Source organism: Quercus suber, unplaced genomic scaffold (genome assembly GCF_002906115.3).
Source record: "Quercus suber isolate HL8 unplaced genomic scaffold, Cork oak 2.0 scaffold_133, whole genome shotgun sequence".
In the NCBI taxonomy this organism is placed as follows: Eukaryota; Viridiplantae; Streptophyta; class Magnoliopsida; order Fagales; family Fagaceae; genus Quercus; species Quercus suber.
The window spans coordinates 935331-950503 of record NW_027069596.1 but is presented as its reverse complement, the minus strand read 5'-3'; the positions used below and the strand labels follow the sequence as shown (position 1 = coordinate 950503).

General features: G+C 35.5%; 2 protein-coding genes across 2 annotated transcripts; both read left to right on the top strand.

Annotated features, from left to right (window-relative positions):
* Positions 1-86: 86 nt before the first annotated feature.
* Positions 87-6834, top strand: LOC112039688 (two-component response regulator ORR21). Its single transcript, XM_024072584.2, has 6 exons — positions 87-675; positions 1761-1913; positions 1992-2390; positions 2581-2657; positions 4396-5574; positions 6442-6834. Exons 1-5 carry the CDS (start codon positions 420-422, stop codon positions 5572-5574), a joined length of 2064 nt encoding a protein of 687 aa, XP_023928352.1. The 5' UTR covers positions 87-419; the 3' UTR covers positions 6442-6834.
* A 2787-nt stretch (positions 6835-9621) lies between these two features.
* Positions 9622-14946, top strand: LOC112039703 (CRAL-TRIO domain-containing protein YKL091C). The gene is made up of 6 exons (XM_024072600.2): positions 9622-9922; positions 9992-10247; positions 12121-12157; positions 13452-13569; positions 14006-14116; positions 14491-14946. The coding sequence occupies exons 1-6, from the start codon at positions 9851-9853 to the stop codon at positions 14626-14628; spliced, it is 732 nt and encodes a 243-aa protein (XP_023928368.1). The 5' UTR covers positions 9622-9850; the 3' UTR covers positions 14629-14946.
* The last annotated feature ends 227 nt before the right edge of the window (positions 14947-15173 follow it).

The following is a 15173-nucleotide window of genomic DNA, read 5'->3' as shown; positions in this document are numbered from 1 at the left end:
TAAACTAATGTTTTAATTTTTCCAAACACATGCTAAAGGTGGGTTATAAATTTGTAATATATGCCAGTACCCTCTTTGCCCTATCACTATTTAAGAGCCCGATTTTCAATATTTCCCTATTATTTATTTATTTATTTTTCTCTCTCTCTTTCTCTGTCTCTTCGGGGCTTCACTTCAATTCGACGTTGTATTATATTTTCCTGTAAAACTAAATCCTCTGATTTATTCAATTCTCACACGGATCTATTCTCTGTTTTCTTCAATTCCCGCAGATTCTAGTAACTATATTTACCAGATCTGACTCCATTAGAGCCTCAACATGTTGAATTCGACAACGTAGTAGAACCAAAGTAGGAGAGTAGTAGGGTTTTAGTTTAATCCTTTGACTGTGCCTCTGGTTGTGCTTTCTAGCTTCTACTATGGCGGCTATGCAGAGAGTAGTGGCTGCGGCTCAGTCCAGCGCCAGCACCAGCGGAGGTGGAGGAGGAGGAGGAGGAGCAACCAGCTACGCCTCAAGCAAAGGCGTCGCCGCTTCTGGTGCTTCCGGTACCGCCGCAACTGAACTAGTCGTAATTTCCGATCAATTTCCGGTCGGACTTAGGGTTTTGGTGGTCGACGACGACGTCACTTGCCTCCGGATTCTCGAGCAGATGCTCCGCCGGTGCCGGTATCAAGGTCCGTCCGTCCGTCCATCTGTAGTCGTTTTTTTACTTACTTTACCGATGGTCAATTAGGGTTTCTTTGATTTTTTGGTTGGTGTAATTCGGCAAATTTGGCTTGTTTGATTGGTCAGTGATGTAATTAATGCGTTTGGATTGTAGTTGTAGTTGAATTCTTTTGTCGTGAAGTTTATTTTGACTCTTCGATTAATTTTGTTTGGGGCTTTTATGCACTTTTCGTCGTTTTACTGCTTAAAGATTTGAATTTTGGTTGCTGTGTGTGTTAAATTGTTTTTTGTTTTTTGTTTTTGATGTGATGTGTTAAATTGTTTTGATAAATAGGAATCACTGTTTTTTCTTCATGTTGAAGATTTGGGTGAAATGGGTTACTTCTGCACTGCTTAAGGCTTTTTATGGGTTTGTTTTTAGTTTGCAATTGGGGAAGTGTTTTAATTTGAAATAGTAGATAATGAAGTTTACTTGCCATCTATTATGTACTGCTAAGTGTGAAATGAGAGGCAAAAAAGTGAGGATAAGCGATGATGAGTTCGATCAAAGTGCCAAAGTTACTAAACTCTCTTTGATGCTTGAAATTATGACCTTGCTAAGGAGTCGACATGGCTGATTTACCGTGAGCGTGAGGGACAGATCATTTGAGTTAGATAACATTTCATTGTATCTATTCTCTCGTGGTAGAAAGCTAAGAATTTTTGGAAGACAATTCTTTTACGTCACTTTCATGAAGTTTAATATGGTTAATGTAAGAAGTCATGTCCTTGATATATGGAGACTATATCTGCTTGATGTTGTAGCTCATTTGACCTTGAAATGCTATGAAGCAGCTAAAAATACTCGACTTGGCTTGATTAGAGCCCCATTCCTGATAGGCAATAGTACATGTTTAAAGTTATTGACTACCTTTTGTGTTTGGCGCTAACCAGAATGGTTGGGAAATGGATGTATGATATGCTTCACAATTAATTAATAGAGCATGCTTGTGAGAATATTATGAAATTGTGTGTATGACTAACATGATTGTCAGTGATGTGATGTTTTGTGATTATTATTGTCTTATGCCTCCTTTTTTTTCATTGGTTGCAGTTACTACTTGCTCTCAGGCTACTGTTGCCTTGAATCTTCTACGAGAGAGGAAAGGGTGTTTTGATGTGGTGCTTAGTGACGTTCATATGCCTGATATGGATGGTTTTAAACTTCTAGAGCTTGTTGGGCTAGAAATGGATCTTCCTGTTATTAGTGAGTATCAGATTTCCTGCTGAACAATGTGATCATTTTTTTTTATTAAATACATTAACATGTCAATATATTATGTAGTGATGTCTGCTGATGGTAGAACAAGTGCTGTGATGAGAGGAATTAGACATGGGGCTTGTGATTATTTGATTAAGCCTATACGTGAAGAAGAGCTCAAGAATATATGGCAGCATGTTGTTAGGAAAAAATGGAATGAGAATAAAGAAGTTGAACATTCTGGTAGCGTGGAAGAGAATGACCGGCATAAACGGGGGAATGATGATTCAGAATATGCTTCTTCTGCTAATGAAGGAACAGATGGAATATTGAAAGCTCAGAAAAAACGGAGCAACGTTAAAGATGAAGATGATGGTGAACTGGAAAATGATGATCCGTCCACGTCAAAGAAACCACGTGTAGTCTGGTCGGTAGAACTCCATCAGCAATTTGTTAGCGCCGTGAACCAACTCGGACTTGATAGTATGATTTTCAACTAAATTCTTTTAGATTTTTTGTTATTTTATTTTTATAATTTAAATTCTATTGATGTTGTATATTGTGGGATGGGGTAGTGACTGCAGTTCAATAGAGTATGTTCGGATATTTGATTTTATGTGCTTATTTCTCCATTCGATCCTTGTTGATTAGAACTTTGTGATTTCCATTTCAGAAGCTGTGCCAAAGCGGATTTTGGAATTAATGAATGTACCTGGTTTAACTAGAGAGAATGTTGCAAGCCATCTACAGGTTTGGTTCAGTCCTACTTGTTTTTTTTTGATAGGTAATAAGGTAAAAAAAAAAAAGTAAAGTCCTACTTATACATATACATATACATACATACATACATACATATATATATATATATATATTTTGGTAAACTGAAATTTCATTAAGAACCAAAAGAAGTAGCAATAAGATCCCTCTTCTACAATTCCTTGACAAAATGAGGAAGAGTAAAAATATTGCATATCTGTCTTCTATGCTTGCATGTGTTATCTTTTTGTTAAAGACGAGAGTAAAATAATATAGAGAAGTGGAAGCAAGAAAGAGAGAAGAACACAAGGGATTACATGGTTTGTCCAGCAGCCTACATCCACATAATAAAGCCCTAGCGGCTACATCTTTATTGTATACTCAAGTTGACAATTGTAGTGAACCCTTAATAGGGCTACAACTTTATTGTATACTCAAGTCGACAATTGCAGTGAACCCTTAATAGGGTTATATATAGAGACTAGATGCTAGGTTTAGCCCAACATGGGCTTACAACATAACTAGGCCTTTTGGGCCATTACATCAAGTTGTCAATTGTGTGTTACAAGCTGGAGCATATAGTCATATAGTTCCAGCTTGTAACACACAATTGACAACTTGCTTGAAGAGGCTGAAAACGATGTGAACCAGCCGAAACTTGAGGGAACTGACCATAAAATGAGATGAACCAGCTGAAGTTCTTCAATACCAAACAAAGGTTATAGAGGGGTTAGGTTATCCTTATCATGGATAAGGGACAGCCAATACATATACCCAAAAAGCCAAAAAAAAAAAAAAAAAAACCAAACAATATTTGGATAGGGAATAGCCAAAACTTGTACCCGAACAACTCCTTATCCACCAAACAAGTTTTATACATATCCAGGATTAAGTTATCCTTATCTTGGAAAGGGAATAGCTCACACTGAACCAAACAGGGGTATTCCCTGTCAACTCTGACCAACAGCAAAACTAGTTGCTCCAGAACACGCTGGAAACCACTGAAAGGCGCTGGATCCTCCAAAAACAACTGAGCGCCATATCTGCCAAGACAAGCCGAAATCCACCAAAAAAACAACCCAACAACAAACACCAGATTTGACACCCACCATCAAGAACAACCAAGATTGAGAAAGGCAAGTGGATCCAACATTGATATTAATAATCTAAAATTTATGTTAAAACCAGTTTATAAGAGAAAAAGAATACAAAACACCACTAATGGTTAAACATTTGTAAAGTGTATGATTTTTGCTTTTTTTTTTTTTTTTTTTTAAATTTATTTATTGGTAAGTTGCCCACACATCTGGTGGGTCTTTAACCCAAGATTTCACCGTCCACTCTTGCAAGGGAAGCAAGTGCCATTTGAGCTAAAGCTTATTGGTAGTAAAATTGTATGATTTTTGTCCTAGTTTAAACTGAATCCACATAATTTCAAGTCTGATTGATTTATGTTGGATCTTTTAATTGAAACTTGAATTTCAATTTGTAGGTTTGTGTTGATTCCTTAATAATATCTTTATAAATTTGAAATCTGACTGGATTGGTCATGATCTGAATTATTTACTTCCTTACTTACTTTTCCTTTATGTAAAAAGACGTGCACCTTGTAATGTGAGGGGTATATTGCAGCTATAACATTGTGTTTTAACATGCATATGATTTGCAAGTGGATCCTACTCATTAAATGTTAATATTCATAATCCTGTATTACTATGTTGTCAATTTGCAGAAATTTAGGCTATATTTGAAAAGATTAAGTGGGGTAGCTCAACAACAAAGTGGAGTTTCTAATACCATGTGTGGACCTGTGGACCCAAATGTGAAACTGGGTTCACTTGGGCGATTTGACATCCAAGCTTTGGCTGCTTCTGGCCAAATTCCTCCCCAAACGCTAGCAGCCCTGCATGCTGAGCTTTTAGGTCGACCAACTGCCAACTTAATTCCAGGAATGGACCAGCCTACTCTTCTACAAGCATCTGTACAAGGACCAAAGCGTATCCCCATTGAACATGGTGTGGCATTTGGTCAGCCTTTAGTAAAATGCCCATCCAATGTTTCAAAACACTTTCCACAATCGGTGATTTCTTCTGTTGAGGATGTTTCCTCTGGATTTGGAGTGTGGCCATCTAATAACCTCAATACAGTTGTGCCTAGTAGCAATCTTAGTGGGCTGAGTACTCAGAATAGCAACATGTTAATGGATATATTGCAGCAGCAGCAACGACAACAGCAACAGTCACAGCAGCAGTCCATGCCCCCTGAACCTAGCCGAACAATCAATGTGCAGCCGTCTTGCCTAGTGGTTCCTTCTCAGTCTGCCAGTTTTCAGGCAGGAAATAGTCCTGCTTCAGTCAGTCAGAATTGCAGCTTTAACCGGAATTCTGTTATTGATTACAGTCTTCTCTCGTCCCAGTCAAATAATTCCTTAGTTAATATTGGACACTTCTCTAATGGGGATCTGAAAACTACAGGTGCTCTTAGTGGCTACTCAGGCCCAGGTTCTATTTCTCCTTCTGTATCATCTTGCTCTGGAAATGCTGACACTAGCATGGGTCGGCGAGTTCAAAGCTCGACCATTACATTTGGTAATGCTAGACAGCCTGGATTTGTTCATAATATGCATGATATTCAGGGTTCCTATGGTTCAAAAACAGGTGAAGTGCTTGATCAAGGACCTCTTCAAAATCTTGGATTTGTTGGTAAAGGGACATGTATTCCAAGTCGTTTTGCAGTAGATGAATTTGAATCACCAATGAGCAACATGAGCCATGGAAAATTATTTATGGAGAACAATGGTATCAGAGTGAAGCAGGAGCCAAGTGTTGGTTTTATGGATAACACAAAAGTTGGCATACCAGTATTACAACAATTTTCGTCAAATGATATCATGAGTGTTTTTACAGAATAGGTAAATTGGTTTTTTACCTGGGGATTATCAACTTTTTTAATACTCTATGCCTCCATTTGGGAAGCACGTTTTGCGCGTTTTCTAGTGAAAATGTTTTTTTTCTGTGGGTCACGTGCACTGTTCATGAGACCCACAAGTATGGAATTCAGCAACTTTTTCTTTAAAACTGAGTTTCACGGTATTATTCACACATTTAAAAATTATTTTGCTACAGTGTTTTCAATTTTCAGCAATAAGCAGTATCCAAATAGACCCTATATATGCTTACTAAATTTCACTAAGTTTTATGCTTTTAAATAATCATTCTAATACCACCGCACACCCTTGGTGCGATGGTCGCTTTACAACTATAGTGCTTGTAAGGTGTAGGAGACAAGAGTTAGGGTTAAAGTTTCCAGGAGGAAGCTTTACACACATATACACTTAGATTAGGCTATAATAGAATTTCTATCTTATATCAAAAAAAAAATAAATAATCAGTCTAATATGCGGGCCTCTTATTTTTTAAGCTGCCCAATTCCTTTTCTTTGATAGTCCTACATATTGTTTATTTCTTTCTATAGTTGCACGTGATGGGAGGACCATAATATGGCTTTTTAGTAGTTGCATTTGACTGCTTGTTTTCTATGTAAGTAGAAGTTACTTTATGAGAAACACGCCCAAGACAAATTTATTGATTAATCTAATTTCTATAGATTGTCATGAATAGTTATATATGTGCATGTTCTATAACATGCATTGACAATGTTTTCTTATATTGATCATTGCATATGATATGAACTCATCAAGAAGCTGCACACCCCTGCTTGTAGATTTGATCTTTACCAATGTTGGTCTAATGTCTCAATTTTTATTTTGTTTCAACAGGGTTACATTGTATGGGTAGCTAGCGTCTTAACTCCCAAGGAGGTCCAATTGCTTCTTATCATCAAATGATCAGATGGATTCCTGTTAAAGTCTGTAATATGTTAGTATAGATCTGATTGCCACTGCCTGAACCAAACTTGGCTTGCTGTGGAGCCTCTTCAAAGGGATTCTTTATTTGGAAGGTTTCTCTGATGTGCTGGGGGCAGGTTTGCATGCATTTAGGAAAGTTTGATTACCTTTTAATTAGTCTCTAGGAATAATAAGTTGTGTCAGACAACAGCTTGAATTGGTGTCCAACACGGTGGCATCTTGCCAGCATAATTGTGTAGTTATTCGGGTTAAAATGTTAAATTCTCATTTATTTATTACACGTCAATCTGGTAGTTGTAAATATGTCTCTATTTTAAGTTGATGAACTTCACCTTACTAAACCTGATTTGGCCAAAAACCTCAAAACTGAGAATTCTGTTGGGCAGTTTGCATTTGCAACCTGTTCAACCTATCTGGTCAGCCTTGAAGCTGGCATCAGTGGATCAAGTTGGAGTCCTCAACTGTGTTGTTCCAACAGCATGGTTTGTATTGGCGGATTGCTATTGTTAACATTGCTCATAACTCACCAAATTGGTCGACCAATTTATATTTGAAGTTGAATTGAGAGTGATCATTCTTGCGTGAGATGGTTCAAATACTTATTAGGTGTTTGAAGATATATTTAAGATAAGTGATTTTGTGGTATTTAACTGAGATCATTCTCATCTGCTTTCAGCTGTTTTATCTCTCAGCTTATGACCTTGAAAAATGAAAAATACAATTTTGCTTTGATAAAAGGCTTTCCTCCATGGCTTCTTATTTCTTCTCTCCCCTTCAGCAAGTCTATTGGTTGAAGTTCTCAACTTGCAGATGAATATACTATTGTTCTTTTAATTATATATACAGGGGAAATTCTCTCTTACTCTAAAATATAATGTCAATGGATCAATGCTCTTCAGGTTTAAATAGTACTGAGGCTCCGTTTGATTGGAGAGATAGAAAACGTTGGGAGGATTTTTTTTTTTTTTTTTTTACTGTGTGTTTGGTTTGGATGAAGGAAAAATGAGAGAATGGTAAATTCATTTGTTTGGTTATAAGTATAATAATTTTTTTTTAACTACACATTATTTCTCATATAAAAAAAAAAAAAAAAATCTTGGATGTCAATGAAATAGGGAAGCTAATCTTGACTCACTTGACTTGGATGGCCATTTTGAAGGGTAAATGTGAAATTCCAGAGTTAGAGCCTCTCTTTTTCTTATTTTTTCAAAATTTGTGGGTCCATGAGATTTTTTCCCGCTCTATTCTCTCTTGAATCAAATAAGGGAAAACAATATTTTCTTCCTATTTTCCTCTCTCCTTTCCCTCCCTCCGCCAAATAGAGTGCTTGCCATTTCTATTGAGATTCATACTCACGCTCTTGTTAAATGACTTAGTAAGCCTCTAGATCACCCCCTTTGAGCCTCAACTACAAAGTCACAACTCATTTGATTCCATACTCAATGAGCTACGTCCGATTACACAGTGTGAATGTTGATTCTGATTCCAAATATTAGGAATCCATAGGTAGAGTTCACTCTTGAAAACTGGCTTTCAATGAGAGGGTGCTCAAGAGTTTAGGAACACATGATTAAATTTACCCTTAATCCATACAAGACACTAAGATCATAATTCTCTTTTATATATATATATATATATGAATGTATGTATGTATGTTTAGGTGAATAAATGATAGTACATTAACAACACAATGTAAAGATCCAAATGGTTTCGTTTTTGTGTTTCAGTAATAAAGGCCAGTATTATTCAGGTAAAAAAGATTAAATAAAGCCACATTTTTTTTTTTGTTAATAATTATTATAATATAAAGCCAATTACCTTGGGATTTAATGGCATTTTCATCTTCTAAAATACAGGATGGTTAGGACTTAGGAGACTTTTATTCTTGAGAAATTATGTGAAAGCTATATAATATTAAAAGGACTACTAAAAGTTTTTATAACGTAGAAGATAATTGCGGGGGACGTGATTCCTTGTTGATTTAAACCGCAAAACAAAAGATTCCTTGTTGACCCGTTATAACTAGCTAAGAACTAAGATTAGGACAAAATATTACCACCAAACATTTGGATTTTGGAGTTCATTAATAAGCAAAAGAATTCAAGCTACAAAAAAAAAAAAAATGCTAATAGAATTATTATTATTATTTATAAATGATAAAAATTATACATGTGGACTAATTTTTGGGTGGTCGATGTGCAAGTTGTTGTCTACACTGCACTCTAATCCAATCCCCAACTTGTGTGTTTCCGAACTCTTCCTATTTTCTTTGAGTAAGAGAGAAAAAGAAATGCTTAATGTTGCTTTCACAAGACATTTAAAAATTAAGGGTTTGGTTACCACTATAGGACAATTGTTAATAGAAAAATTTATGAAAGTTTTGAAAGCACTTTTACTAGAAATATAAAAAGTTTTAAAAAATTCAGTTATTATTTTTCCCATTAAAAAATTCTAATAATAGTTTCTAAACCAATTCTTTTAGAGCGTTTATTGACTTAAATGACATCTTTCAATGCACAAAGTATTTGAGGGTTTAGAGAAAAAAATGTTTAAATTATAATGTTAACAGTGTTCGTTGACTTTTATCAAAAATCAAAATACCGTGAACTCTTATAAAAATGAGTGACGATTCTTACACACTGAATACAAGATTGTATTCACACTGTATACTTGCACATTGTATACAAGATAGTATATACAATTACACACTTACATACTCTATACATAGTTGAAATTGTGTCTTGAAAATAATATTTTAGTTATAATTGTGAAATTGTTTTTTGGAAAACACAATTTCAACTAAAGTGTGTAACTTAATTGACATCTTTCAATACACAAAATACTTAAGGGTTTAGAGAAAAAATGTTTAAATTATAATATTAACAGCTTGCGGTGATTATCTTAAAAAAAAATACTATAGTGTGTATAACGTGAGGAACAATAATTATAGTTTAAAAAAAAATACCAACTAACCATGTGCCAAATCTTAGTCCAACTTACCTTGCGGACTTGTTTGTTGGTCCATATCAGTCCAACTTTTGACTTTTCCAATCCAATATTTCATGAGGCTCTACCATTGCCATGCCTTTCTTCGTCTTTTTAGTACTTCTGTAACGAAAGTTCCGTTCTGTCAACGCAACTCTCACTTCCCCTTCATTCTTCATCATAGCCATCATCCATCTATCCTGAAAAACCCAAATTTTGAAGTTTTGAAACTATCAAGTTAATATTTTTAAATTGAGTTTTGAGTCAAAAAGTGATTTTTATTCCCACTTTCAAAACAAGGCAAAAATAAAATTATCTTTTCCTTGAACCCCACATGGAGAAAAACCAAGAAATGGCACTGACCCAGTTGAGGAAGTCAGTTGAGAAGCTTGGCTCTTCCACTGAGGTAAACCAATCTGTTCCTTTCTTAAACCATGCAAGCTTCAATTTTTAATGTTGGGTTTGTCTTTGACAGGGGTTTGGGGACCCAACACTTATGAGGTTCTTGATTGCAAGGTCAATGGACCAAGACAAAGCAGCCAAGATGTTTGTCCAGTGGCAAAACTGGAGGGCTGCAATAGCGCCCAATGGGGCCATTTCTGAATCTGAAATTCAAGATGAATTGGAACCCAGAAAAATTTATCTACAAGGTTTATCAAAGGATAAATACCCAGTGATGATTGTCAAAGCAAGCAAGCATTTCCCTTCTAAGGATAATGTCCAATTTAAGAGTAATTATTTTAGTTTTACTCTTTTTTATTTTTTGGTTAAATTTATAGTTGAATCAGTTTATATTTTATCTTGACATAGTTATAATTAATTCTTCTTCCTTTTTTTTTGATTAATTGCGATTCTTGTATAGTCAGTGCATTGATGCCTTTTAGTCCAATTTGTCCCATCTAGGGACCATAATGTATAGCATATGTACCGTAAGAGAAAAGTTCCAGCATAGAATATTAATGTGGGTGTTGGCCAGATTGTGCTGTGCCACTTGGTTTGATGTCCTAGACTCATGGGACCATATAGTTGGTTTTTTTTTTTTTGGGAAGGTGTCATTGGCCTTTCATTATTTGATTATTTATAAGTGAGGTAGTTACCAGTTACCCTGTTTCATGGGCTTAGTATATGTACCACCAAAAGGCAATTATGTTGTTATGGTCGCAATCATGAAGTCATCAGAGCCTCTCCCCAACGATTGTTTGTGCTTGGAAAAGGTTAGGAACGTGGAATCCATCAATATAAAAATGAGTCAGATGGCCACTTACAAGAAAAAGTTCCGATAGTTAGAAACCAATAATTAGATAAAATTTCGTGTTGAAGATTGATCAAAAGATGGGACCACTTATTTAGAGGTGTGGTGCCATGTCACCAAAAGGGATCTCTTATTGGCAGCTCACCTTGTAGCATGCGTTGCTCTCTTTTTTCTTTTTTATATTATTACACCCCCCCCCCCCCCCCCCCCCAAAAAAAAAAAAAAAAAAAAAAACTAAATATTTATGTGACCTGAGTGACCTTGTTTATGTGTATGTGTACTGTGTACATGTGTTGTTTTTGGTAAGTTACATGCACATTTGGTGTGTCTTGAACCCACTTATTCATATATTTATTTTTTAAAAGATATTTATAACATAATCTAGAGTTTGCAACATCATGCCTTCTTTTAGTTCTTGATTTTGGTAACCTGTATGGGTATAACAGTTGACTGAGGCTCTGGCTTCAGTTCAGAACCAGAGGTCTTTGCTCAACTCTCTTAGACTGCTAATGCATGTGGGTTACAAATGATTGTGTGCATGGAGCATGGTATAATAATAAAAATGGAAAAGAATCCTGATTTTTGTAATGCAAAGGGAAGGCAACTCCAATATCTGATTTTGGTGCATGAAAAATCATGTTTCTACTTTGTTCTGGCAATGCCTCTTGTTTTCCATTGAACAACCATCTTAAACAATTATCGTTTTGCAACTAGTTTGCTTGTTTAATTTAATTTCCCTGATGTTGGTCAGATTCCTCCCCCGCATTATTTGAGGTTAGGTAAACTGGGAATGTACCATGTCTCACACTTGAAATAGTTTTTGAAGCTGCGATGCTGCATCCTATATTGTTTCCTATTGTAACTACTTGGGCACATTGATCTCAAAGTTCTCATGTCAACTCTAGATATCATGAATTAGGATAACTATGGTCTTGTATGGTCTTCTAATGATGGCCAGTCATTCAGTGGTTGATTAAATTTCAGAAGCAAGCCACATGGAACAAAGTCATGAACATAGGAAACAATTTTTTTATTTTTATTTTTTATTTTTTATTTTTTATTTTTTTATTTATGTGTTTACTTTATTTTGAAGATTTGTCATCTCCCCCACCCCCTTCTCTAAATAATAATTTTAGTTCAAGATTGCTATCAACTGGATATTGGGGGACTTATGGTTTGAATCCCCAAATTACAGCCTTGATAAACCAGTCATTGTGTACTGACAAGCAAATGACAAACATGAATAGATTATCAATAATCAAATAATTGGATTTCCTTGGAGGAGTCTGTCCTTTAATTGAAACTGTTGGATAATAAATACTTTGTTAACTTTGTTTTGCCTATTGGTGCAGAATTCGTGGTTCATCTGCTAGACAAAACTATTGCAAGGTACACCCCCATTTTCTCTAACATTGATATGTGCTTACAAATAAGTAGAAAGGGTAACATTTGAAGTGAAGCTGTTTGGAGGCATGATTCCAAGGATTTTCTTTGGCCAAAATGCAATTTTGATCCCTAAATTATGTGTCAAACACCAATTTGGTCCTTAAACTATCAATTGCTTCAATTTAGTCCTTCAAGTTAACCAACTCAATTTAAACCTCTATCACGTCTTACCATCACTATGTGAAAGGCAATTGCTGATGTAACAAAATTTTTTTATGCGCATGTTTGTTGATGTGGCATATTAGGCCTCATGGTCTTACAAAATCAAAATATATGGAGATGTTAATTAACTATTTAAAAAACATTAAAATAGATAGAAAACATTATGGTACCTACTGTGCATGTCTTTCGTCTCCATATGTTCTGCTTTTGTGATACCAGCATATGATTTAACATGGTGTGTCAGCATTATAAGAAATGTATACAAAAGAAGTCAGCCACATTAGCAGTCGTCATTTGCATAGTGAGTCAGTGATGATAATTTAAGGTAAAAATAAAATTGAGGCATGTTTAATACTTCAGGGACTAAATTGAAACATGCACTCTATGGGTTTTGAACTCTTGAGTGACCCTCTATACTGTTCCTAGGAAGAGCAAGAGCTCATTAGCAATAGTGGAGGTAATTGTTTTGAGCAGGATTGCAATTAAAGGCCAGTACATCTTTGAAACTGCTCGTTGATTTTATTATCAATGTAAAGATTGGATTGAAAATAATTGTAACAAGTGTAGAGATAAAATCCATGCTTGGTGTAAATGTTCCTAGAAACATGGTGTATATTTATGTGCGAGAGCAGAGGGAAAGATCCATATTCTGCAAAGTAGCATGTGCTGCTAAAGGGGTCTTGTAAGTGTGCTATATGTGCTAGATTGCCTGAAAGAACTCCAGAATGGGCAGGTAAACTTAAAATTTTAATTTCATTCATTGGCAAGTGTAGGACATAATGTGCCCTTTTTCATGTAGAACAGTAGAAATGAGTTTATATTATCTAAAATGAGAATCTATAAGTATAGCAGTTAGATTAAGTTGTTAAAAGTTTGTCTCTGCCCTAGAAGTGATCCTTGTTTTACAGATATTTAGCATTGGCATGTCAAGCAGTGCCAAAGTTCATATTGTATAATTGTATCCATGACCTTACCCTCCATCACATACTGCACTTTAATATGCCTTTTTCCCCCCTATAATTTTACTATTTCTGGAGATAGTGATTCATGTGGTGTTTTGGTTTGTCTATTTCAGTGCTTTCAAAGGAAGAGAAATTGGTAATGAAAAGTTGATTGGCATTCTTGACCTACAGAATATTGGATATAAGAACATTGATGCGAGAGGATTGATCACCGGATTTCAATTCCTACAGGTGATTGTAATCTCCTTTCTGCATCAGCATATTGGCAGATCCTGTTCGTTTTCTCCAGATTTTGCCCTTCTCATGCCTTTTATTTTCTTATTCCCTTATTTCATTTACTACCTCTAGACAGTAGACTATATCTAGGCCAAACTTTTTTACAATTTACACCCACCTTGGGCTTGGTCATGTACTGCCCCAATTTTTAAGCCTATGCTGGAATGAACAAAGGCTTGCAGCTTTCAAAATTATTTTATACCCATCTAAATGTTAAGGGTTTCATAATTAATGGAAAGAAGCTTTCCCTAAATGCCTGTGGTCCATTAAAGGCACCACTTGACCAAAGATTAAATCTTGTTTGATGCTGTGTGATGCAACATCAATGCTTTTTTCCCCCCCTTTTGTTGTTGATATTTGTGTTTGCATTATCCTAAACTTCTTTGTGTAGGCTTACTACCCTGAACGTTTAGCAAAGTGCTTCATTCTACACATGCCACGATTCTTTGTGAGCGTTTGGAGAATGGTTTCTCGTTTCCTTGAGAAGGCTACATTGGAAAAGGTATGTGATACATGTTAACAACTAAGTCGCATAAACTCAATGACTTGTATGCTTGAAAATAGAAACTGTTGGCTAATATGCCTTATTCAGAAATAAAGTCAGTGTGTTGGTATGCCCACAAAGAATGTACCAACATTATATGTATAATGCGTTTAAGAGTTAAATATTCTGAATAAGTACATTTACTTTTGCATAATGCTAGCTATGTGCACAATTATCTCAAAACTTTGATGCAATTTCCTTTTGTGAAAAATTTGATACATTGCTGGAGTCTGCATATTCCAAAATTTTCAAAAAGGTGGGATATTGTTGACCAAATTCTATGTTTATATTAAAATTCTAGATAAAATTGGCTGTGTTTGGGATGATTGCAGATTGTGATTGTTACCAATGAGGATGAAAGACAGGATTTCATAAAGGAAGTTGGTGAGGAAGTCCTGCCAGAAGAATATGGGGGGCGAGCAAAGCTTGTAGCTATTCAGGATGTTGTACTTGCCCCATTGGAGGGTTGATTCCACAGATAGATGTAGGTGGCTGCTATTGCAATAACAACTCACTAATATCACGTAAAATGATACTATTGTTGAAATAACAGGTGGTGGCCACTTTCAACCTAATCTCTTTTTGCTATAAGCAGCAATTAGTAGTTATATGAGGCCTCAATGTCTTAAAGTTTACCAAACATTCCATTAATACTGTATTCAAGCAGCAAAATGGTTTCAGCTTGATATTGTGCTTCATTACATCTGGTTAAAGGGCTGATTTTCTGCTTAAAATTGATTTGGCTAAACCATATAAATAATGCAACCATCAGTTTTATTTCCTCACAACTTGTAAATGTTTTCAACTTGTGTGTTTTACTTGTTTTTAGCCTCTCTTTTGAATTTTGTATTGGTTCTCTGTTTCTGCATGGTTTCTTTCTTATTGTAAAGTGATTAAGCAAATGCTGGGGAATGGGAAGTGGTGTCATGCTTGGTTGAAAATTTGTTTTAATTTTCTTTGATACACGAGGTCCATAGGGTAATTGAGTAGATAGAATTTGACTGTATTTAAGTGC